Source organism: Cervus canadensis, chromosome 17 (genome assembly GCF_019320065.1).
Source record: "Cervus canadensis isolate Bull #8, Minnesota chromosome 17, ASM1932006v1, whole genome shotgun sequence".
Lineage (NCBI taxonomy): Eukaryota > Metazoa > Chordata > Mammalia > Artiodactyla > Cervidae > Cervus > Cervus canadensis.
In genome coordinates, this window is record NC_057402.1 from 47,304,067 (window position 1) to 47,330,683 (window position 26,617).

The 26,617-nt window shown below is 44.4% G+C and overlaps 1 protein-coding gene across 1 annotated transcript in view; it reads right to left on the reverse strand.

Moving 5' to 3' along the window:
- The window catches only part of ABHD2 (abhydrolase domain containing 2, acylglycerol lipase), a 109,178-nt gene that overhangs the window by 70,227 nt on the left and 12,334 nt on the right, over window positions 1-26,617 (reverse strand). The window contains exons 2-3 of the mRNA XM_043489547.1: window positions 13,776-13,889; window positions 10,570-10,769 (exon numbers count right to left, since the gene is read on the reverse strand). Of these exons, the coding sequence (XP_043345482.1) occupies window positions 10,570-10,763 (194 nt within the window). The 5' untranslated portion in view covers window positions 10,764-10,769; window positions 13,776-13,889. The remainder of the gene's footprint in view (window positions 1-10,569; window positions 10,770-13,775; window positions 13,890-26,617) is intronic.

Sequence of the window (26,617 nt, forward strand, 5' to 3'; positions counted from 1 at the left end):
TAACATTATTTTAAATATCTTAAAAAAAAAAAAAAAAGGAATTACTGCTCAAGCTTTTGCTATCTGGCTGAAAATGCCAGTTTGGGAGAATTTGGTACCATGTGTCAACAAGAAAGTGGGGTTGGTTGGCAGGGCTATATAGTACCCAGTGGAAAAGATGGAAAACACACAACCTGCCACCTCTCATGGACCTCTCCCTTCCTGGGAGGGATCAACCGCTGACCTCCAGGCAAGGAGGTTTCCCAAATGCTCCGGCTTATAGACTCTTACTGGCCACGTCACAAGTTAAGCTGTCCAACTTGCACCCACGCAGACTGGGTCCTCACTCTATGATTAGAGACGGCAGGGGGTGGAGATTTAGGCTGGTTCACAAGCTGCCAGGAGGGCTGACTCATTTCCGAGGCTCATGGGGATGCTGTACCACTGGGAGTCACCTTGGGCAGAGGACACTCCCAGAAGGACATGGCCCTTGGGGGACGGCGCCACTCAGTCTGGCAGACCGTCACTTGGGGTGGTGACAGGGTTGGCATCTCATCTGACCATTTGAAACATCGATTCGTCAAGAACTACAGTTTTCTGTAGGAGTAAAAGCTTCACTTCCCAGAATTTCACAGAGGGGTAGGTTTCCTTAAAAACCCCAGGAGATGCTTACCTTGATTTAATATTATACCACTTTAGCAGATTCTGATCCTAAAACCCCGTATGCCCTCAACAGACTCCATTTGCACGGAAGGCATCCTCGAGGTGGCTGAAGAGGACTGGGCTTCCAAAATTGGTCGCTTCACATGCTGCTGCTGAAGTAAAACGGCAGTCAGCTCTTTACCCTCTCCACACCACTGAATGTTGATGACGGCAGTTAGAGTTTAGAAACCATATTCATTAACCCTCCAGAGGAGGCTTCCCTGAAGGTAGCTCAGATGGTAAAGAAACTGCCTGCAATCCAGGAGACCCTGGTTCGATCCCTGACTTGAACCCTCTAGAACACATTTTTAAGATTTTTAAAAGTCTTTATTGAATTTGTTACAATATTGCTTCTGTTTTATGTTTTGGTTTTCGGGGCCACGAGGCATGTGGCATCTTAGCTCCCCAACCAGGGATCGAACCTGCACCCCTGCATTGGAAGCTGAGGTCTTAACCACTGGACCACCAGGGAAGTCCCTAGAACACACGTTCAAAATCAAGTTGTTGTCTTAATTATACTTTATTAATAAAGAGTATGTAGTATCCAGTGCACTGTCACAGTGAAGGGAGCTGTGCCAGGGAGTTGGCAGAGAAAAGGAATAGTTTGAGATCAAAATTCGTAAGCAATAAATTTACAGGATCAATAGAACAAGAGAAACTGACAAAAATTGGCTGTGCTTGGAAATTTTACAGTTTCTAGAAAATGAAGCCTGTTCTGCTCCTGGATGTTGGACCTGTTTTCAGTCAACTACATATTGAGAAGGACCACAAAAGTGGATTTAATCCCAGGCAAATCCTATAAAGGAAATTAGGTTTAAAGTAGTTTAAATAAAATTAAGGCTGACTGATGGACAAAGATTGATCCTGGAGCCTAGTCTGGGAAAAATTGAAAGAGACGGTGACTTGGCAATGCAGCCAGCCTTGCACAGAGCAGAGGCCCACCTGCCCATCCATTTGTGCTGGGTCTGACACCATGTGATAGAATCAGCTGTAGCACATGCTTCTTTTCCCTTTTTGAAGGCATGGTCGAGCCCCAAAGGATAAACTCAAGCATGATGAACAGTGTAATAGGTTGGTAATACATTCTTAGAAACTGAAAACAACTGCTTTAAGGAGTGCATGGCACATAGAAGATGTTCCTTCCATCTGAATCAAATCAAGAGAGTTTCAAATATTCTAGATTCTGAATCTTTTAGATCTTTCAGCAATTTCTCCACGAAGGCACAGAGTCTCTAACAAGAGGCTACAACCTGTCCCAAGGTTAGAGGAAAGTGGACGAATCTCTCCACAATCTTACAGTTTTCTCGTCTTAAGTCAATACAAGAGGCCTCAGAGGCGGCAGCACTTTCCTCCTGGTCTCTTGGATAACTGAGCTGCTAGGGCAGAGACTGTACAGGTGGGCAACATTCAAGGGTTAAATTACACCTGACCACTGGCAAACTAAACACTTACCCCTAATCACACCCGCTTACGAAAACCTCACCATCTGATCACAGAAGACAGTGAGAAACAGATAGTGACCGACGCATCCCTGTTTGTCTGGTACTTTCCCAGGTTTTAGTGGGAAAGTTCCATACTCTGGGAACCCTATCAAGTCCAAGGAAAATCGGAATGTTTGGTCAGCCTAGTGACAGGACAGTAACCCAGGTTTAGCAATTCAACTTTCTCACCTTGACAGTTTGAGTTTGGGGCTCTGTCATCAAAAACACAAGCCATTTTAAGATGAAGTCCCCTGAAAAGGCGACTTCACGGGAGCTAACCACCAATCATCAGTCTCAACAGAGATGCTTTCTGAGTCTTTCATCTTTCAAGGACTCTCTTGCAATGTAAGTTTCTCAACAAATGTGCTCTGAAGGTCTGGTGCGTACATAATAAGCCCATTAGAGCGCTCCAGATCCACTTATCAATTGTTAATGGTTTACCACAAGCATCTAAGGAAATATTTGCACAGTTCTTAAAATGGGTAAAATGAGGTCAATAGAATTAAGGCTCCTGGCAATTAGAAGATTATCCTATAAAAAGGACAAAGCTTGAGTGTGCAGCCAAGAAGGAAAGGATCTAAATCTGATTTGGAATGTCTCTGTGAGTAAGAAGGAATTAAGAATTTAAGCCCAAGATAATGAAATTCTTTTCAACTTTAACTCACTATAAATAAGCCGTGCTGGCTCCGGAATTTCTACCCAGGAGGGGCCCAGGGGTGGCAATGTGACCGGAAGGGAACGCGTGGAGCTGCTTTTGCACGGTTTCCTTTAAGAGTGAGAAAACATCAATTGTTCACATCCAAGATTCTTGCCCTAGCTTCCCATGACACAACCACTAAGAAGAGACAGTAAAATAAAAAGGAGGCAAGGCAGGAGATGGAAAGGGGAGTAGGAGTTTACATACTGAGTCCTTTGCTCTTTAGATCTGGAAAATAATTTCATATATTGCAATATCAGACTGATCTAAATTAGTGCTTTTCTGCTGAGTACTTCTAATTTTTTAATATGTCCTTGGTATACTAGGATGAAAATAGTATATCAAACATATATACATATATATATATATATATATATATATATATATATGCACAGATATACACATGTGTGAATGGCTTCCTTGGTGGTTCAGTGGTAAAGAATCCACCTGACAATGCAGGAGATGCAGGTTCGATCCCTGGGTTGGGAAGATCCCCTGGAGTGGGAAATGGCAACCCACTCCAGTTCTTGCCTGGAGAACCCCATGGACAGAGGAGCCTGACAGGCTACAGTCCAAGGGGTTGAAAAAGAGCTGGACATGACTTAGCAACTAAACAACAGCAACAATATGTGTGTGTGTGTGTGTGTGTGTGTGTGTGTATGGTATTTTTATATATAGAAAAAGTCTTTTATTTGGGATAAATTTTTAAAAAGTGAATATTACTGATAGAAAGGGAGTGTGGATGCCTGCATAGAGAGGGAACTGGTATTGCTTCTGAGAAGAAACAATTAAATACAGTTGTGCAGAAACCAATAAAATTTTTTGTTTCTATTTTCTGGCCATACCACATGTCATATGGGATCTTAGTTCCTAGACCAGGGAGGCAACCCATGTCCTGCAGGAAGAACAGAGTCCTAACTACTGGACTGCCAGGAAAGTCCCTAAAAAATTTTTTTTCACAATGAAATTGTTTTAAAATAAATGATCCTTTGAAAATACCTCCCAACAACGGAGTCTCAGAGAAGTAAATCTTCCGATGTTCATTAACCCAGGCTAATGAATGACCACTGGCAGGAAAAAAACTAAAGATAGGGACTAATTACGATGAGAACAACATTTCCATGGGATTCTTGTTTGGAGTCTACTCTCTGAATCAGGAGAGAAAAGAAAAAAAACCACAGAAGACGAACCCACTACGATCCATGGAAAGGTCACAGGGTTTCTGCTGTTGTTTGATGAGTGTCTGAGCAGCTTCAAAGAGGAAGTGCTCAGAAAGGGCACCACTGGCAGAGATGAGTCAGCTACTATTTTTGGCTTGGTGCTGGAATGGGTGTGACCCTCTACTCCAAGTTTCAGGTGTCTCTCAAACCCATGGAGAATAAAAAAATCCAGATCTTATTAATATAGGCAGCAGTGGGTTATAGCAGGAAGCTATTACCTTTTTTGCCTCTGGGAAAGAAAGGACCCACGAGCATATGGCTGACCATTTTGTGTCCCTTCTCTAGACTGTGTAAGGCTTCACAGATGCCTCTTGCATCTAATAAAAACACCTTGATCATCTGTTTTTAGGCTTGCCTATTAGCTAAGCGCTCCATCACATTCTTCTTAAAAGCCTTCATCTTCAGCTCTACCACGATCCATACTGACGAGCCCACTAATGAGTGAAAAAGTAGATGCCTGGCTTCTCACAGGGAATGTATGATTTTAATAACAGCTTCCAGAGAGACAGGGCACCTGCTTCCTGTCTTCACTTTCTAAACCAGGGTTGGTGATGGGAACTACAAGGGGAGGGTGGAGGCTGCAAACTGCCTTTCTGGATATACCTGGGTTTGCCCTGACTTAAGACCAAACAACCAATCCATCCTCTTTCAGAGACAGCACAGTGACTTCCTAATAAGCAAAATTGGTCAGAGCTGAGAAAGTGTTAGTCACTTAGTCATGCCCAACTCTCTGCAACCTCATGGACTGCAGCCCACCAGGTTCCTCTATCCAGGGGATTTTCCAGGCTAGGACACTGGAGTGGGTTGCCATTTCCTTCTCCAGGGGATCTTCCCAACCCAGGGATTGAACCTGGGTCTCCTGCACTGCAGACAGATTCTTTATTGACTGAGCTATGAGGGAAGCCCTAAGCTCAGAGCTGAAGGTGCACCCGATTCCCTGCAGCACCCCTGAGCAGCACTGATTGCTTAAGCTGGAGTGGGGAACCGAACCAAACCAAAATGGGAACATCCCTCAACGACACCTGTCTATGGAAAACAAGCGGCAGAACAGCATTATATTTAAGACTTGGAATGGCTCAGAATCCTGTTCTGTCTGGTCAAGATTATGGCTCCTGATTTGGGGTACATATACTCCACTAGTGAAGAAAAGAGACAGGTACAAACCTCTATGGAACAAGACTGTTGTTGTTTATCACTAAGTCGTGTCCAACCCATTGCCCATTTCTTTTGTGACCCCATGGACTGTAGCCCTCCAGGCTCCTCTGTCCGTGGGATTCTCCAGGCAAGAATACTGGAGTGGGTTGCCATTCCCTTCTCCAGGGGATTTTCCCCTACCCAGGGATCAAACTCACATCTCCTGCATTGGCAGGCAGATTCTTTCCCACTGAGCCACCAGGGAAGCCCCGCAGAAAAAGATGAAGTATGCTAAATGGACACAGAAGCTACATGCTGGGGAAATTTGGGCAGGAAGAAGGAAGAGGGGGCTCATTCTGACTGAAGAGGAGCTGGGGACAGTCAGGCAAAGTTTCTCAAAATAGAAGCTATTTAAGTTTTTTCTTTTTTTATGACATACTTAAAAAAGAAAACATATTTATTTGGTTGCACCAGTTCTTAGTTGCAGCGTGTGGGATCTAGTTCCCCAAACAGGGAATTTGGCCCCTTGAATTTGGAGCTCAGAGTCTTAGCCACTGGACTACCAGGGAAGTCATGCTAGTTAAGTTTTTCTTGCAGGGTAAGGAGGCATCTTGGTGGAGAGAAAGAAGAAATTTGGGGGATCCAGGGATGAGTGTCTAAGGGGCAGGCACTTAATGGGCAATGGGAAATGCCATGGGTAGTGAGGCTGGGATTGGCTAGGGTCATAGTGTTGCACTCTGGGTGCTGGCCTGCTTAAAGAACCCAACTCAAGTGGTATAGTGACAAGGTGGGTCAGAGGCAAGGAGGTGACTTGGGACATTCCTGTAAAGCACAAGGGAGTGGCAGTTACACACGTGAATATATATGCAAAAGGCCCTGAGCTGTATACTTAGGGTTTGTGTATTTTACTATATGTAAATGATAGCTCAACAAAGTCCTTAAAAAAACAAAAGTCCAAGGGGTCCAGGGTCCCCTTGTCCTAGAGCAAAGGGAATAAGAATGGTTAGGAGTGGGCAGATACACAAGAAAACCCTTCTCTCTGGGTTCCTGTCCTTACCTGGTAGCTAGGGCTCCCAACCCAAGGTCCTTCTAAGAAACTCTTTCAAAGCTTGGTGACGATGCAGTGATCCTAGACTCAGAGGATGTTAGTGCTGAAAGGGTACTGCAGGAGAACGGCCTGTTTCATTTTATTCATTTATTTTTACTTAATTTATCTTTTTGGCCTAACTAACAGAAATTATTTCTCACAATTTTAGATGATGAAAGACCAGGATCAAGGTGCCAGCCAATTTGATTCCTGGTGAGAGCACCTTTCCTGGCTTGTAGAAGGCCACCTTCTTGCTGTGTCTGTATATGGTACAGATAGAGCACTGGTGCTCTTCCTTTCTTATAAGGGCACTAATCCTATCATAAGGGTCCCACCCACATGACCTTATCTAGACCATGTAATCTCCTAGAGGCCCCATCTCTAAATATCTTCATATAAGGAGTTAGGTCCTCAATATATGAATTTTGGGGGGACACAATTCAGTCCATAGCACAACTCTTTTTCCAAGCCACACTGGGATGCTTCAATCTGAGTTAGGATGAGAGAAGGGGTAGGAAACACAGCTAGAATGATGGGGTCAATAGGCCCTGTTTTTTCTCATGCATTACAATTAAAGAACTACCATCAGAAACATTCAGCCCTTTCTTCACAGCTTAAAACTAGAGATATATGTAAAGCAGAACTCTAGAATGTTCATCTCTCCATACCCTCTGTGACTTCTAGTCATTGAGTTATTCACCCCAACAAAAAGCTGGGGCATTAGAAGTCTATGTAGTGTGTGCCACATGTATAAATTAAAAAAAAAAAAAATTGATGCTTCCTTGGATAGTACTTTCTGGTCATAGCTTCATGATGAGAAGGAGCTTCGTAAGACTGCTTCATTTCACACACAAGGAAACCAAGGACCAGAGAGAGGGCCTGTCACATGGTCCACGGGTCCACAGCTTGTTTAGACGAAGACCTCAGTTTGCATCCTAATGCACATTTCAGATCAAGGCTTTTTCTCTGCACCACTGCTGCCAACAGTCATTAGGAAATTTGAATAGTTGACAGAATTCTGAAGCTGCTAAAAATCAAATGTTAGAAGATATGCAGCAGTGTGGATAAAAACTGGCATACTGTTTTGTTTTTTGTTTGTTTTTAAATTTTTTGGCTGTGGAATCTTAAGTTCTCCTGCCGGGGATCGAACCCTTGGCTCTTGTGTTGGAAGGGTAGATTCTTAACCACCAGATCGCCAGGGAAGTCCCCATGGTATGCTAAGTGTTAAAGCAGGTTACCAAATGCTACATATGTCCCTGATTTTGTTGGGGGAAATAATCTGCAGCAGCAAAAACCCTGCAGGCGTGATGACCAATGTAGTAGTGATGTGTATTCCCAAGGAGGAGACTCACAGATGATTTTTTTTCTCCGTTTAAAAAAAAAAAAAAAAAGAACTGCATTAAATTTTTTATTTGAGGAAAAAAATAGAGATCTGTATCACCATCTAAATTTTCTCATAATCCTGATTCGAGCTTTTTAGTCTGCCTCTTTCACTGAAATCGAACACTTTTTGAGAACAAAAATTGAATCACTAGGTAAATATTGACCTGTTGCTAAGTGAACAAGAGATGTATCACCTCACCTTAGAAAAGTTTCCTTTGAGACATTGAAAGATTCATTTCTGATGTATCTTTGGGTAGGTGATCTCAAGACAGACTTAAAAACTGACTTTAATGCTGACAAGAGGGGAAAAAAATCCCTGTTCTCCTAACATGTTTTCACTATTCACCTTTCACCGACTTTTCTTTTCCTACACCAGAACATCTAAAGGCTATGTCTGTGATTCCGCACGTAAGTCATAATTAACTGGCTGCTTTCCGTCAGGGTTACTGAATAACCCCATCAGCTTGTTTTAAATCAGTTAAGTGAAATTTTCAGTCGAGACAGTTGTTTGTGAAGGCCGTGGACGGGCTTCCTGTAGGAAAAAAAATCTTCAAAGTCCCGGGAGAAGTACTTTTACCCATAACAGATAAGCTTCCTGAGCTTAGCTTCAAATACACGGAAGGCCGTTGCCAGAAAGGCCACATGGAGGAAAAAACATCAAGGCCATGGGCTTCCGACAGTGATTAAACAGTAAGAGGGTTATGCAGGAATCGGAAGGCCACTCCAGGGCTAGCCCAGCTAAAGACTTCTGTCTCGGACTGGCCCCTTACTGCTCTCTGCCTCCCGTCCCTTACCTGCACCCCGAGAAAGGTCACTGTTCCCCCTCCCTGTGGACAGGAAAGGAGCCAGCTCTGGGGTCACAGACTTGGGTCCAGGCTCCCCCTCTGCTACTCCTTGTCTCCCCATCCTTAAAATGAGAGGAAAACAAATCCAACCTTGAAGTTCCATAGGTTCATCAAGAAAGTGTGCAGGAAGAAGAAAGAGCAAAGAGCAACTGTTGGACTTATGTCTCCAGGCTGTTTTTCAAAGGAAACCAAGAAACCAGGTTAGGAAAAACCCTGCCAAAAATCAGTCTGTTTGTTTTTTTTTAAACGCTTTGAACAATTAGTGTGAAATCAAACCTAGGAGACTCAAGAGACTCGGGTTTGGTCCCTGGGTCGAGAAGATCCCCTGGAGTAGGAAATGGCTACTCACTCCAGTGTTCCTGCCTCATGGACAGAGGCTACAGTCCATGGGGTCGCAAAAGCATCAGACACGACTGAGCGACTGACTGACTGAAACCTTACGTGATGTTTTCCAAAGAGCCTAGAGAGGAGAAGCTTTCCCAGGGCTTCCTTTAATTACTCAGGAACTGATGATAGGTGGAAACTTGTACTCATTTGCCTATAATCTCGTAGGGCTTTTAACACCTTGGTTTTTCAAAAGCTCTCTACAAAGAGAGACCCAGGAACTGGATCGAGCTGCATCCCACCCCATCTGTAAGTAAGGGGTGCAGATGTTCCTTGCCAGTTCAGATGAGTGAATTATCTAAATTAAACATGGAAGAAAAACGCTGGATGATTTTGAAAACACACCAATGCTGTGCACACTACTCAGAGAGGAGAGGTTCCATGGCAAACACTGCTTACTGAGAACACCACGCCCTTGGTCATAGTTGAGGAGCCCACTGTGACGTAGAATCCCCTCAGCAGGGGCGGGTCCAAGTTCACCGCAATGACATTTATATTGTACATGGCAGTTCACAGGTGTTAGGCAATATAACTGAGCTATAAGTCTCTTTCAACTTGATAACAACTTTTTAGGGTCATGGCATTATCGTTACAACTACAAGCAAATTGTACACAGACACCCAAAATACCCATAGCCCACAGCTCTTTACCCTTGGCTGTGGAAATGACCTAGACGACCAGAGAGGACAAAGCAAGAGCCCAGACTCTCAGGTGTCTCTGCTGCCCATCTGCTCTTCGAAGAGAATCATTCAGGGACTTCCCTGGTGGTCCAGTGGCTAAGACTCCGTGCTCCCAATACAGAGGGCCCAGGTTTGATTCCTGGTCAGGGAACTAGATCCCAAGTGCCACAGTGAAGATCCTGCCAAATGCGTCTCCTGGAAACAGCATGTGTGGTGTGGAACACAGATTCCGTCTCTTTCACAACTACTGTTCTACTTCTATCAGAAGCTGTGTTCACCCCTGCCACCTCCAAAACACAGAGCTGGGGCTTCTTCAGGGAAATCTGGTTCACTTGGAATGGAAAACTTCTCTTAGAGTGGATTCTCTTAGCTAATGTATATTTTTCAATAGGGCAGACCAAGGGTACCCACAAACCTATGCTTTTTTTTTTGCTCATTAATTATTTGGGGTCAGGAAGAGTTCCCTCTTAGAACTTGCCTCAGGTGGTAAAGAATCTGCCTGAAATGCAGGAGACCTGGCTTCAATCTCTGGGTTGGGAAGATTCCCTGGAGAAGGAAGGGGCAACACACTCCAGTATTCTTGCCTGGAAAATTCCACAGACAGAGGACCCTAGTGGGCTACAGTCCATGGGGTCACACAGAGTCGGATATGACTGAGTCCGCACACACAGAGAATACCGTCCAAGTTTTCTGCATCTACCTAAAAATGACAACAGTTTTCTGCAAAGTCCTTGATATGGATGATGACACCACGCTGTGGAGGGAGTGATGACTTCGGGCAACAAAGATCTGAGTCCGTCCCCTACCCGCCAGGATTTAAGCACCAGACTCCTACAGAGATGGTGGCTATTTTAACACCAGTGACACTATTTTACATAGATGCCTTGAGGACCCATGCTGAGAAGGTTCTTCTTTGAACAGCGTAAAGACAGACAGGTCAGCAGGGAGGTGTACAGGTGGGTTTGAGGTCTACTCACTCTTTGGTCAGGAGAGGACAGGACTTGAGCAGGAAGCGCGAGAGCCCGGAGTCCTGGAAGTAGAGGTCAGGCGGGGCTGTGGGGCTCTTCAGGTTCAAACACCGGACGATCACGTACAGCACGGCAGCCACCGCGGCCAGCTTCACCCCGTCAAACACGGCCGGGAGCTCGGAGGTCTCCATCATGGCATTCATCTTGATCTGGGGAGCAGGGGTACAGGTGGGTTTACAAGCATGTTTAGAAGCATGTAGAAGAGCCCACCACACAGAGACAAAACCAGTGGGGGACGGGGACGATCCAGAAGGGCCCACAGAACCCACCCTGACTGATTCCTATCGGTGCCCTTACAGCTGCCTACGAACAGGCAGCAACCCAGGTCACAAAAGTCCTGAGCGCTGACAAACTAGGCTGGCCGTTGGCTTTCAAACTGTGGTGCTGAAGAAGACTCTTCAGGGTCCCAGGGACTACAAGGAAATCAAAGCAGTCAGTCCCAAAGGAAGGCAACCCTGCATGTTCGTCGGAAGGACTGATGCTGAAGATGAAGCTCCAATCCTTTGGCCACCTGATGTGAAGAGCTGACTCATTGGAAAAGACCCTGATGCTGGGAAAGATTGAGGGCAGGAAGAGAAGGGGGTGACAGAGGATGAAACGGTTGGATGGTGTCACAGACTCAATGGACATGAGTTTGAGCAAACTCTGGGAGATGGTGAAGGACAGGGAAGCCTGGGTGCTGCAGTCCATGGGATCGCAGAGTCAGACACAACTTAGCTGAACAACAACAAATGAACATTTATTTCTAAGACGAGCAAACTGGAAAATGCTGAGAATAGCGTCCTGCTGAGAGCAGGAGAGGACTTCCCTGGTGGTCCAATGGTTAAGAATCCACCTTCCAACAGTCCATGGGGTCGCAACACGCAGTGTTGGTCACAGTGCAGGTCCGACCCCCTGGTCTAGGAGCTAAGATCCCACATGCAGTGTGGCAGGACCAAAAGTTTAAAAAAGAAATAAATAAAACCTGATGAGAGCAGGAGCAAGAAGTCCAGCTGGAAAGGTACAAGCGGGACCAGGAGACTAGCTTTGATTTCTGTGACCAGGCAGCCTTGACTCTCTCCTCAGGCTTCACCTGCACCTGGCGCACGGCTGCGCATCAGGTTTCGTGTTTACAGCCTCGGACAGAGACGTGAGATGGGCCTGCTGTGGCCACCAGGTGTGGCTGTCATGCCTGTGGGCCCCACCTTTGTTTTCAGAGCAGGAAGAGCCTGATTCAGCCACCTGCTCCCTTGGAGGCAGTCCTGGCGCTGGAGTCAAGTTCAGACTAAGCCCAGCTCCCAGAGGTCTTTACTCCTGGGAGTCGCAGGCAGTGTGAAATGGAACTTGATCACTTTCCCCCCCACCGAAGGCAACTGCCTACAGTCATTAGTCTCCAAAATTGGGCTAAACGTGGACCACCATTCAACTGCTAGACCAAAATTAAAAACTGGAGTATGGAAAATATACACGCATATCTAGTTTTTCATCTTTTCAGGTAGCTTTATCTTGTACACAAAACACACACACACACTCACATATATCACTCCAAACTTTAAAAAAAAAATCAACAACAATAACAAAAATCCAATCTTTTCCTCGCTGCACTGCAGGAAATCAGAACATCAGCTGTTACCTTCAAAATCAGGGAAACCACAAGCTAACAAAAAGAAGAAAATGGTAACTCCTGGCAGTGAAGGTCGCTATGGCAACAGCTTCCCCTGGAATGGCTTCAAGTAGCCTCTGCTGAAAACGGCATGACAACTCCAGTGGCCAGTGGTACAGAGAAAAGAGGCAGGATGAAACGATCTCTCAAAAATGTGTTTGGGGCAGAACCAAACGAACTCATCTGAGACCCACGGTTAGGCCGGAGAGGTCTTGGAAGCCCTTTGGCTAAAACCGAGGCCATTGTGGCAAATACAGGACCCAGGGCAAATATAGGGCAGACCATCTCTGGCAGGGGTTCCAACTGAGTGAGGAAAGGCAATCAAAGATCCCACAAATACCCTATGACATCACTCATATGCAGGATCTAATTTTAAAAAAGAAACAGATAAACTTATTTACAAGACAGAAGCAGACTTACAGATATTGAAAACATACTGACAGTAAAGGGGAAACGTGAGCGGGGGAGGGATAAATCAGAAACTCGGGATAAACACACACACACACTACTATATATAAGACAACCAACAAGGACCCACTGTATAGCACAGGGATCATGACTCAACATTCTGGGACAACCTATATGAGAAAAGAATCTAAAGAAGAATGAATGTATGTATACGTATAATGGAATCACTTTGCTGTACACTGGAAATGAACACAACGCTGTAAATCAACTATAGTCCAATTAAAAAAAAAAAAAGAACCTAGTTCCTTAACTCACCATCAGGGCAAGAAAATAATTTTTTGAAATTTATATGGCATGGTTTAGAATCAAGGCTGGACCTCAGAATATACTTTTCAGCTGCATCAACCTTTGACCGTTTATGAGCTGATGGTTTCCTTAAAACTTAACTTCTGGGGTCATGTCTCTCAAAGGCTGTTCCTCAAACCTTTAAAACAAGGATTCTTTTAACTTGGGGTCTGTAGGTCCCCTATGGGTTTCTGGGAACTTCCTGAAATTATGTGTGAAAGTGTGTGTGTTTGTACATTTTTCTGGGAAGAGGGCTTGCAGATTTGATCAGATTCTCCAGGGGGCCTGTGACCTAAACAAGCATACAGCACCACACTCAAAGATGCTCCAGTGGTCCCACCTGTGTCCTTGTCCCTCATATCTCCAAAACCCTGCCACCTGCCAGTCAAACTAACTCGAAATAAATATCCAAGATGACACAGCTTGCTATTTACTGAAGTATAGTTGATTGAAATAGTGTTGTCTTAATTTTCATAGAGACTTTTAAGTGTAGTGAGTGGAGGGCTGAAATCAAAACCTAGTAGGATTCCAGTTTCTCTGGCATGATGCTGATGATACGAAACTGAAATAGACATCATCCTTGTCCTCTTAATTGCAAGGAGAGGAGACGGCGGTACTGGGTGGCTTGACCAGTTTTCTGGCTGATCTAGAGTAGACACATTGAATTAAAAACATAAAATAAGTCCCTCCACCCCCACTTTCACTCACCACTTACAAATGTCGGGAAGGTAGGGAGAAGAAGCAAAAATAAGAGTCTCACCAATATGTACCAATGTCACCAGTTCCTCTCTGCTGCAAATACAAATTGATCTTGAAGAACAGTTGAACAGCTGGGCCGGTCAGGTCAGATCTCTTATTCGATTTAACCTAAAAGCTGAAAAGATTGGATAGTGATGTTTTAAAGGTTGAGAAAGAAGCAATTTAACTGAAATATAAGCATAGTTAAGTTTTTCTGCATTTAAAGTCGTTGGGAAAAAAAACAAAAACAAAAACGATTTCTTTAATTAACATATGTGACGCACTCTTGGCCAGACCTGCTGGGGGAAATCTTGATGAATCCACAGACTGGCGGGCTCTGTGGTTTCCAGGACTTACCACTCTGGCTAATGTAAACTCACGCTGCTTTTGTCCTTATCTCATAACATCATTTTCAGAGATACCCGACGACAACAAGGATCATCTCTGTGTGACCAATGAAATAATTTAGCCAAGTTTAGGTCGAGATAGCAGGCAGCTGACTTGTTTCATCTCTTCCAAATGTACGGAAACGACAGAAAAAATAGGAGCTGAGAAAAGTAAAAGGGCACAGATGGGCTCAAAAACGCAGCTCCAGAAATGGAACAGAACTGAAAGTAGTGAGTGGGGAGCCATAACACCTGCCAGATCTGGGCCATACTGCGGGCTGGAGGCTCGCTGTGCGGGGCCATAAAGGGCTGAAAGCGCTCACTGTGAGATGGGGAACCAGAGCCGGGCCCTCTGGGTTAAAGACCCACAGCTTCCAAAGCAGCAGAGGAAACAAAAAAGAGAAAGGGAGAGGGAAAGAGACAGCACCATCTAGGTGCCAAGCTCCCCTTATATTTCATGTAAAACACGTCCTAATGCTTTTAAGAGTACCTCTGAGGTAGGTACTATTATTATTCCATTTTACAGATGAGGAGAAGACTCTTGAGAGTCCCTTGGACAGCAAGATCAAACCAGTCAATCCTAAAGGAAACCAACCCTGAATATTCATTGGAAAAACTGATGCTGAAGCTGAAGCTCCAATACTTTGGCCACTGACTCATTGGAAAAGAGCCTGATGCTGGGAAAGATTGAAGGGGGGAGGAGAAGGGGACAACAGAGGACGAGATGGTTGGATGCCATCATCAGCTCTCCGTGGACATGAGTTCTAGCCAACTCTGGGAGATGGTGAAGGACAGGAAAGCCTGGCATGCTACAGTCCATGAGGTCGCAAAGAGTCGGACACGACTGAGTGACTGAACAGCAACAGATGAGGAAACTGAGGCATAGAAAACTTGAGTGACTTGCCCAAGGTCACACAGGTAGTAGGTAGAGAAACCAAGATACATGGCAGGCTCCAAAGAACGTGCTTTTAACCACCACGCTGTGCTACTTGAAAAGAGGAAAAGTAAGAAAAAGAGAAAAAAGAAAGTGGATGGTACAGGACACAAATAAGGCGCCAAGAGCTTGCTCAAAATCATGACGCTGTACCATAGTAGAGCTGGGATTCAAGCCCAGTTTTCTCTGATTCCGTCATACTGAAATGATTTAAAAAGAAAATGAAAGCCAGTTGGAGGGGAGAATCAATTAACCTTCAGAGTAGCCTTGCTCAAATTCAAATTTTTATTATTTTTTCCTATTCTTGACAAATTAGACACAGAGGACCAGGCTTTGTTGGGGGGGCAGGGGCGGGGTACTAAGGAGCATGTCTCCAGCCACATCACAAGCCACCTGACCTTTCCAGGGCTTGGCTGTCCACTAAAAAACAAGGGATGTGCCAGATCAGAGATCTTAAACTGGCAACCCATGGGATGGCATTGCATTTGGTTGGCATTTAAAAAAAAAGCAAACTGAATTTATTAGCTGCTAAGTTATAAACACCAGGAGATTGCAGATAAAAATCTGAATCTCTTGTTTCTCTTGAGAAGAAAAAAAAAGTCTACAGGTTTGGGAAACTGATCCAGCATCCTCACATGGCAGCAATGAACAGAGCTGAGCGGGGCTGACCCTCTAAACAGACTGTGCTCTCTCCAGGTGGCCACTGTCCCCATATGGTCCTCAACAATGATCTCTGACCTCCTTAATCACTGATGGTACCTGAATGGTCCCTACAGGCATCCGAATGTGCAAGCCTTGGGGAAATCTGAGTTCCCGACTACTTGTTGTTGTTTAGTTGCTGAGTCATGTCCAGTTCTTCCTGATGCTAAGGACTGTAGTCCTCACCAGGCTCCTCTGTCCATGGGATTCTCCAGGCAAGAATACTGGAGTAGGCTGCCATTTCCTTCTCCAGGGGATCTTCCTCATCCAGGGATTGAACTCTCATTTCTTGCACTGGCAGGCAGATTCTTTACCCCTGAGCCACCAGGGAAGACCAAGGTCCCTACTAGCCCTGAATGAGTCTATGTTGATTGAATATTCAAAGCATACACTATCAGTATATGTATAAATGATAAGTTAATACAAAAGAATTATGGAAAGGCAGGGTAGCAAATAACAAGATGTAGTACGTTTTATTTATTGATATTTACACTGGTGTTTATTTATACTTTTATTCTTTTTTTTAAATTTTAGAAGTCATCTATCAACCTCCTACTAATTTTTTAGTATTTTATTTTTATTTATTTATTTGGCTGTGCTGGGTCTTAGTTGCGGCATGTGGGATTTTTTTTTTTTTTTTTTTGATGTAGGATCTTTAGTTAAGGCAAAAGAACCCTTAGCTGGGACATGTGAGCTCTTAGTTGTAGCATGTGGGATATAGTTCCCTTAACAGGGATTGAACCCGTGCCTCCTGAATCAGGAGCACAGAGTCTTAGTCCTTGGACCACCAGGGAAGCCTCCTACACTTTTACTCTTTCCACAAACTATTTGAGATAGCTTCAAGAGCATACTGGATACACATGCACAGAGAAAGATTCAGAAATGCAGTTAACTGTTGAGTGCTTCCCAGTAAGAAGTCCCAGGACTTCCCTGTCAGTCCAGTGGTTAAGACTCCATGCTTCTAAAGCAGGGGACACAGGTTTGATCCCTGGTCAGGGAACTAAGATCCCATATGCTCTGCGGAGTGCCTGGAAGAAAAAAGAACAAAAGAAGTCTCTGCTTTCTTCAGAACAGAAACCTAGAAAACGTGCCTAGCTAGAAAAACCCAACTACAGATCCCAGCCTCTGTTGAAGGTAGGAGTCCATGTGACTAAACGTGGGCCTGTTCTGAAGGGGCTGGTCTGCTCTCTGGGGAGACGCCTAAAAAGGCAGGGCATTAACTGTTCTGCCCTTCTCCCTCCCTGCCTCCCTGGAATGCAGGCAAGAGGGCTGCAACTCCGACAGCCATCTCGGACCATGAAGGGACCATGAGGTCACTCTAGGAGCCACACTGAGAGGACAGCAGGGGAGAAAGACAGAGGCCCGGGGTCCCTGACGATTCCATGGAGCCACCATGTCACACCTAGACTGCCTATCTCAGGATTTCTTTTCTGTGAGAAAATAAACCCTTGCATGTTTCAACCGCTGTTATTTCTAGACTCTCTGAGTCTGTAATTTCTAATTACACAGGAGGAAGTACTATCTCCCTAAATCTTCATGGATGTTACCCTGGCTGGGTTATTATTAGAGCATAGGCAAACTTTTCTTTTTCTTTTCCAAAATTCATAATGACTACAATTTTTTTTATTACCAAAAATAGCTTCAAAATGGCAATGAACAAAATCTAAAAAGAAGTGAAGAAACTCTGAACAAGGAAAATACCTACGTCAAGATATATAAAACTAAGCATGTGACTGAGTCTAGACTGTATCTGAGCTTTCTGACTGCCAGGGGGAAAGGGGGAACCTAGTCAGGCTTGAGGGTCTCCAAAATGCAGAGATAACATGCATTACACTCTTCTCACCTCCCAAAAAGACACTCAGAGAAAAGAGGGATTTTTCTGGCACAAATTTATTTAAAAAAAAAATTATTCGAGACTTTACATAAGGGGACCTTGAGTAATGTGACAGGCAACGTCCTCCTACAAGATTTTTTAATAGCAAATGCAGTAGAGAATTAATTTCCTCAACCCTTGAAAAACACCAAGGGTTTAAAATTGGATTTAATTCCTGAAGGCGATCCTATGAGAGGTTTCTAATTATTATGGTCCAAATTCGGAGCCTTGAGCTGAAGCTCCGAGAAGCAGGGCAGTTCTACTGTACATGGCTAGGGCCACCTTCCTTGAACTTCAGTGGGCTTAAAGACCTGATGACCTGTGGTGTGCCTAGAACTGTGCTAAGCATTGTGTAGAACCACAATCAAATAGAATTCTCATTTTAGCTGGGGAGAAGAGAAGTTTGTGTTAGGGCTACATTGACTTTAGAAACTTGGGGACAAGAATAAGTAGTCCAGGAAAAAAAATACATGAGGAAAGGACTTATGGCACAGCTAGAATTAGAACTGGGCATTAGATTTAGAAGAAGTCTGTGTGTAAGTCTGTGTGAGGGAGATTCTTTATGTGTGTGCATGCGTACATGTGCGCTATACACATTAAACCAGGAATTAACTGGCAGTTGTGGACTAACTCTTTGATATTCATGTTCATTTCTCTTACTTCATTTTATTTTACGGTCTCCTTTCTTTCTAAGTTCAACCTGCCACTAAAAATTAATATTCTGTACTTGTCACAGCCATAACAAACTTAGCTTCTATTGAACTTTTGGTAGCTTCCCTGATGGCTCACTGGGTAAAGAATTGGCCGCAGTGCAGGAGACACAGGAGACACGGGTTCAGTCTCTGGGTTGGGAAGATCCCCTGGAGGAGGAAATGGCAACCCACTCCAGTACTCTTGCCTGGGAAATCCCATGGACAGAGAAGCCTGGTGAGCTACAGTTCATGGGGTCACAAAGAGTAGGACATGACTAAGCACACACGTACTTTTTGTGCGTCCCCTCTCCCTTTCTGGGCAAGTGAAATTCAGTTAAAATGGCCCTCTGGCAGCCTAGGGCTGAGTATGCATTAGACGGAAAGGAGACATTTTCCTTCCCCACCCCACCTATGGTGCACCTGATCAGTGCTTCCTCCACACCCAGCCCCACACTTCTCTGCTCCCACCAGTCTTTTTTTTTTTTTCCTATTATTTTTGGCTGTGCCACACATCAACTAAGATCTTAGTTTCCTGACCAGGGATGGAACCCATGCCCCCTGCAGTGGGAGCTTGGTGTCCTAACCACTGGACTGTTAGGAAGGTCCCCTAACACAGTCTTTTTATGAGTGGGATTTTGGTGCTATAAATGATAGTTAAAATTCCATCTGTCGTCTTGACATTTAAAAAGTAATCCAAGGTGTTGCCAAAGGCTCAACAGGAAAGGAACTTTCAGTATCCTCCTTGGTCTCTAAGACATGCATGGGCACCTCCATCTCCACTGGTGCGAGGGCCTGGGCTTCTCACTGCTCCCCCATGACGAAGGACGTTATTTTCAGATGGAGGCACAGATTCCAGGAGAGACGCCCCAGTCTGGGACCTGGGTCCTTGTGCTTGGTCTGCCCCTTCTTAGCTGGTGACCTTGAACAAGTCACTTAACCTTGCTGGGCCCTAAAGAGCTCATTTGTAAAAGGAGAGGACTAGATTAGAAGTTGATGTTGCCAACCGTCTCTCTCAGCTCAAAATTTCTGAGATTCTGAGGGATAGAGTTGCAGCCCTTGGCTTCAGAGCACAGGAAACACTCTCTCTGTGCTCGGTAACAGGAGACAGCCCTGTTTTCCAGTCTACTTTGTGGACCATTAAACAATAAAACTCATAAGAACTAACAACCCTCAGGGCCTCTGTTCTTCCTGCAAATAAGTTAAAGAGTAATATATTTTCAGCTGTGCCATTTACGCCAATAATTCCATCCTATTCATTCCAACTCCATGAGTGGGGTTTCAGCCTTGGAATACTAATGTTTACTGAAAACCTAAAACTTACACTGAAGAAAAGGAGAGAAATACCAAGCAGAGACCTCACACGTAGAAGACTCAATGCCTGGTAATAATGGAGTGAAGACTGTTCCCCCGAAATCCATGCCCACCAGGAAACTGTGACTGTGACCTTGTTTGAATATAGGGTCTTTGCAGATATGATCAAGTTAATGTGCAGTCACACTGGTTCAAGTGACCCTTAACCCCACAACTGGTGTCCATGAAAGAAGAGAGACATCTGAACACAGAACACAGAGGACAGGTCACGTGAATGAAGATGGATGTAGAGACTAGGGTCATGCCTCTCTGAACCAAGAACACCAAGGATTGCCAGCAATCCCCAGAAACTAGGAGAGGGGCAGAGGGAACAGATTCCCTCAGAGCTCTCAACAAGAACCTGGCCGGCTCTCAGAACCTTGCCAACAGGGGAGTGGTTGTCCAGTGGTTAGGACTCTGCGCTTCCAATGCAGTGGCCACAGGTTCAATTGCTGGTCAGGGAACTGAGATCCCACTTGCTACATGGTGCTAAAAAAATAAAAATTCATTTAAAAAAGAACCTTGCTGACACCTGATTTAAGACATCTAACCTCCAGAACTGTGACAGAACAGATCCAAAGTACCTCTAGTGACTCAACTGTTCCACACCCCTGTCCTCAAGAGGTTGACGAGAACCGTTGCCACATTCTTTCCAAAGTCACCCAGACAAGTTCCAACTGATACAAACCACAATCAGCTAGCAACACGATACTCCCAGGCTACTTGCATAACACACGACAAATTGTACTCTGGGTCTAAGTGTTCACTGGCTTGGACTCATTGCCTCTGAGATTCAGCTGTTGGGACCATCCTTTCCTCTCCTGTTCTAGGGAAGTGAAGTGAGGGAGCCCAGAGATGAAACATCACCGGCTGGGAATGGAGAGTCCCCTTTTCCTTGCCACCCAAAGGACCTGACAAGCAAACTTCAACACAGACATGGGTCCCATGTCAAATACACCTCAAGGAGAACCAAACCAAACTCTTAAAGGATTTCTCTCTTCCAAGTCCAATCTAGTTGAAGTAGATTATGCTTAGGTTCATTCCCTGGAGTAAGGTGACCCAGTGTCAAACCCTGACCCCCCCCCCCAGGTTTGGTGTTTGTCTTTGGGCCAAATTTCTTACCTCCTGTGGGCCTTGTCTGCAAACCGAAGGTGTTAATACATAGAAAGTATTTTAAAACAATCCCTGACATACAGTAAGTTAAGTGTCAGAAGTGTCCAACTCTGCAACCCCATGGACTGTAGCCCACCAGGCTCCTCTGTCTATGGGATCTCCCAGGCAAGAATACTGGAGGGCATTGCCATTTCCTTCTCCAGGGGATCTTCCTGGATCAGGGATCAAACCGCGTCTCCTGCATTGGCAGGCAGATTCTTTACCACTGAGCCACCTGGGAAGCCCTTAGATAAAAGTAGTCAACTCTAAATGGAGGCAACATGACATATTTGGGGAGAAAGCAGGGAGGAAAAGGGCCAGTTTCTCCCCACTTTACCTGCCATTTAACTAAGGAAATCGGGGCTGTTGCACACACACACAGTCACGCAGAAGGGGAGAAACGAGCCCAGAGCAGACTTGCTGGGACAAAGCCTGGCCACCCCTTGGGAGCTGTTTCTCTGCACTTGTTAAGTGCTCAGTGACTCGGGACAGAAGATTCTGAAGTGTGTCCTAGTCAATCCAGAGCTGTGCACTCTTGATAACCCGAGCTGACTTCGGCCCCATTCTGATCTCACAGTGAGACTTCAATTCTCTGGGTCAGTGCCTCAGCCAGCAGCTCAGAGAGCCGCCTCTTAGCACAGCCAGGCTGTTCCAATCCAGTGTGTCCTCCTCCCAGGGAGACTTCTGTGGGCTGAGTCTTCAGGGTAACCGGGTTTTGAAATTCCGCGTCTCACCACTGCCACCACCTCAAGCCCCAAATTGATGGAGAACCCTGGCAATGACAGGGCTAACTGTATTTTCCAGAGATGCCAAGACACATTGATTAATTAACTGATTGATTTCTGAACACTAAGCATCAAGTACCCAGGCCCTTTCCTTCAGCAGATCAAACCAGGGACCAGCTCTGGCGGCCTGGGACCAGGTTATGGTGCTGGGGTGCGGGTGGTGGCAGGAAGACCCAATTGCTAGTTCCTTACAAATCAGGTCCTATGAGGGGAAGGAAATGCTCTGAGTCACACGCAATTTGGTAAAGAGAAGGGGATATCCAAATGATTAAATGTATTTAGGTTAACCTTACTCTCAGTTGCGTTCAAAATGAAAAGCTTGAAATTGCCTTTTTGTGAAAACTCACCAAGTGATAACAGTTTCTTTTAACCATATTCTTCCACAAAGTCATAAGCTCATGCATTCATCCTGCTACAATTTCAGAAAGTCTCCTACAAGTGTCTAGTAAAAGCAAAGTCATCCTATGAGAGAAAATATGAACCTTGTGCTTAAGTATCAGGAGTGACTACTAACCCACAGGTTTCACAAAAGAAAGTCACTAAACTAAAAATAGCTGGAGACTGTGTCACCAGTTAGGCAGGCACATTGAATTGAGCCCTTTTACATGCATTTACTAAATCACCGAAAGGGAGCTGGCCTCTCCCATTAGCAAATAGCCTTCCTCAAAGAGTAGTACTTTCTATTGGAAGACAATGGGTAAAGCACTTAATAAAATTACAGGAAAATTGTTTTCTCTACAGTCAAGAAATCATTCAATGCATTCCTGAGGACAAATCTCAAATTCTAAGCCAAGTGTTTCCTCTATGGAGACCCAACAGTTTTCTAATACGACAGGCATTTTAATGGAGAGATTTGGTAACTCCAACATTGTATTAAAAAACATACACTGTAGGATGTCTCTGGTGGTCCAGTGGTTAAGAATCTGCCTGCCAATGCAAGGGACATAGGTTTGATCCCTGGTCCCGGAAGATCCCTCATGCCATGGGGCAACTAAGCCCATATGCCGTAACCACTAAAGCCCAAGTGCCGTAACTACTAGAGCCCGAGAGTCCTAGAGACCGTGACAAGAGAAGTCACTGCAATGAGAAGCCTCACAATGCAACTAGAGAAAGCCCATGCACAGCAATGTAGAGCCAGTGCAGCCTAAATAAATAAATAATAAAAAAAAAACACTGTTTAAAAAAACACATACTGTAATTAAAGTCTGTAATATCAAAAGAAAATCTCAGTTTACCAGAAACCAACAAACCCAACTGCCTAGTATACTGGAATTTTTTTAAAAGATTTTTTTGAAGTGAACCATTTTTAAAGTCTTTATTGAATTTGTTGTAACACTGTTTCTATTTTATGTTTTGGCCAGGAAGCATGTAGGATCTTAGCTCCCTGACCTGGGATCAACCCCTGCTTCGGAGGGTGAAGTCTTAACCACTGGACCACCAGGGAAGTCCCTGGAATTTTTAAGAGATAGGTACAACTGAAGAGAAGGGCATCTCCAGATTTATTAAACAGACGAAACTTCCAGGGCATGTGATGGGAACAGCAAAGATCCCATCCAGCAAACAAGCTTCTAGATGGAGGAAGCTAGGGATGGGGTGGGATGGCAAGACCTAGTGCCTGGCACAGCCCTTGGCTGAACAGTGACTGCACCCCGGGGCTTCCCTGGTGGTCCAGTGGTTAAGAATCTGCCCCTGCAGTGCAGGGAACATGGGTTCGATCCCTGATCACGGAACTAAGACCCGGCATGCTACGGAACAAGTAAACCTGCATGCTGCAATTGGAGAGTCTGTATGCTGCCAAAGAAAGATCCTGCATGCTGCAACTAAGACCCAATGTAGCCAAATAAACATTTATTAAAAAATAAACTCTAGGTTATAACTTATTAAAAAAAAAAAGAAGAAGAATCATTGACCTCATGGATCTCACTAAAACAGAAAAGAAAGTTTCACCCAGACCTGCATAGGCACTTACAGCCACCTTCAGTTAATGAGAAAATAAAAATAATCGGGAGTCCCCATTCCTGAGCATTCTGTCCCAAGGGCCCCAGAGCCAGATTGGTGCACAGTACTTGGCTAAGACACACACTTGGAAGCTGTAACAGGAGCATGACCATGATGTGCGGCCCTTTATAATCCTGACCTTTGCCTGTCACCACGCAGGCAGTAAGAAGTAGGTCTGTACTTCTGGTGGTATGTGGCGCTATTCCCTGCTCTGAGCATGGGCTGTGCTGTGGAGCTCTGAGTAGATCACTTGCCCTCTCTGGGGATTTTGAAGTTTACCCTAAGAGCCCCTGTGGTATAATCCAATGACAAAAGATTTTTTTTCCTTCCATTTATTCTTTCTTTTATTGAGGTGTATTGGACATACAGCACTGCATACGTTTAAGGTGTTTACATCATTAAATGATGTTCGCAATAAGTTCAATGAAGCTGCATCACCTCAAACAAAAACAAAAATTAAGAAATAGGAAAAAAAAAAGCCTTTTTCTTTGTGATGAGAACTTCTAGGATTTACTCTCTGAACAAATTTCATATATCATGTTGTATATTACACCCCTAGTGCTTTTTAATCTTATGACCTTTGTTTGTACCTTTTGCCCTTCTTCAGTCAATTTCCCCTCCTCCTGCCACCTGCCTCTGGTAAGCACACATCTGATCTCTTTTTCCATGAGTTTGCCCATATGTTCTTGAAGTAAAATTGACCTATAACACTATGTCACTTCCTGTTACACAACCAAGTGATTCAATCTGTCCATATTTTTAAAAAATGATCACCTTAAATCTAGCTACGATATATCACCACACGATATATTACACAGTCATTCTCTACGTTCCCCACATTGTACATTTCACAACAGTGACTCATTTATTTTGCAACTGGAAGTTGGTACTCTTAAATCTCCCTCATTTATTTCTTTCTTCCCCCCACCCGCCTCCCTTCTAGCAACCACCTGTTTGTTCTCTTTATCTCTGTTTCTGTTTTGTTATGTTTCTTCATTTGTTTTGTTTTTTAGATTCCACATATAAGTGAAATCATACAGTGTTTGTTTTTGTCTGACCTATTTCACTTAGCATAGTACCCTCTGGGTCCATTCATGTTGTTGCAAATAGCAAGATTTCATTCTTTATGATGGCTGAGTAATATTCCACTGTGCATATATACTATATCTTCTTAATCCATTCATCTATTGGTGGGCACTTAGATTGCGTCCATATTTTTGTTGTTTAGTCACTGAGTTGTGTCTGACTCTTATGACCCCATGGACTGTAACCCGCAAGGCTCCTCTGTCCAAGGGATTTTCCCGGCAAGAATACTGGAGTGGGTTGCCATTTTCTTCTCCACGGGATCTTCTTGACCCAGAGATTGAACTCAAGTCTCCTGTGTTGGCAGCTGGTCTCCTTACCACTGAGCCAGCAGGGAAATCCAATTGTAAATAATGCTGCAAGGACATCGGGGTGCATATATCTCTTCTAATTAGTGTTTTTGTTTTCCTCTGATATATACCCAGAAATGGAAATGCTGGATCATGTGGTAGGAGGTCTATTTATAATTTTTTGAAGAAACTCCAACTGTTTTCCGCAGTGGCGACACCAGTTTATATTCCCACCAACAGTGCACGAGGATCCCCCTTTCTCCACATTCTCACCAACAGTTATTTGTTCTTTTTGATAAGAACCATTTTGACAGGTGTGAGGTGATGTCTCACTGGGATCCTGATTTGCATATATCTGATGATTAGCAGTGGAGCCATCTGCAGTGTTGAGCCATCTTTTCATGTATTTGTTGGCCATCTGCGTGTCTTCTTTGGAAAAACATCTGTTCAGAACCTCTGCCCATTTTTTTAAAAATTCAAGTTCAAATGACATAGATTTTAGAGTCATAGGCCTTGAGTTTGAGTTTAGGTTGTTCCAAGTGACTTTGAGTGAACTACCTACATTTCATGAAAGTTCACTTTTTCTTCTATCAAGTAGGGGAGGGGAGATTACATTACAGACTATGGACGGAAAGAAGTTGGCGAAATTATGTTGGTTACGGAAATGCTTTATAATTATAAAATACCAATACACTCAAGATACAGTTTGCAAAATGCTTAGAGCTTTTTACAGGAAATCTGCCTTATTACATATTTCAAGGTTAGAAAAATGTAAAGAAACAGCTCGAGGACTTTCGTGGTGGCACAGTGGATAAGAATCCGCCTGCCAATGTAGGGAATACAGGTTCAATCCCTGGTCTGTGAAGATTTCATATGCCGCGCAGCAACTAAACCCGTGCACCACAGCTATTGAAGCCCATGCTCCTAGAGCCTGCGCTCTGCAACAAAAGAAGCCACCACAAACAGAAGCCCATGCATGAAAGGGCCAGCACAGTCAAAAAAAAATAAATAAAATTGTTTAAAGAAAGAAAGAGCTAGGGAGTTCTCAACATATGAAGAACAGGGGAGTTGGTCCCTAGGCAGTCTTGAGCTTGACTTCCTCAGATCTTTCTACCAAGGAAACTGAAAATCTAGAAGAATAAAACTTCAGAGGCTCTGACATGAAAAGGGCAGCTCTCTGGGTTGATATATTTTGGGGTCTTAGCTAAACAGAAACAGAAGGAGGTTCACATCCTCAAAAGTTCCTGTCTCCTCGTCCATCCAACACAAACATCCCACTGTTGTTCTGCACTTTCCTCCCAGTCCATCCATTAAGGAAGTTAGCGTTTTCTGCCTTCTTTAAAGCCCAAAGGCAAGTCTCCAATGTTATTCCTAGTCACCCCGCAGCCTTCCTCCTTCGGTTTTTGTTTAAATTTTGCCTGTTTCAGGCAGGCATTTGATCTGAGTCCATCTCCACCTCCACCCAAGGCAGGTGAGCCTCCCAAGGAGCAGAGACTCAGCCACGAGTTTACAGGGGGTCTTCCTCTGCCGGGCTTTCCCTATGCCTATGTGACGCCCATCATTAGTTTCCTGGAAGGTAAGTTAGATTTCACTGGAAATGGGGGAAATGTTTCTCCATTATT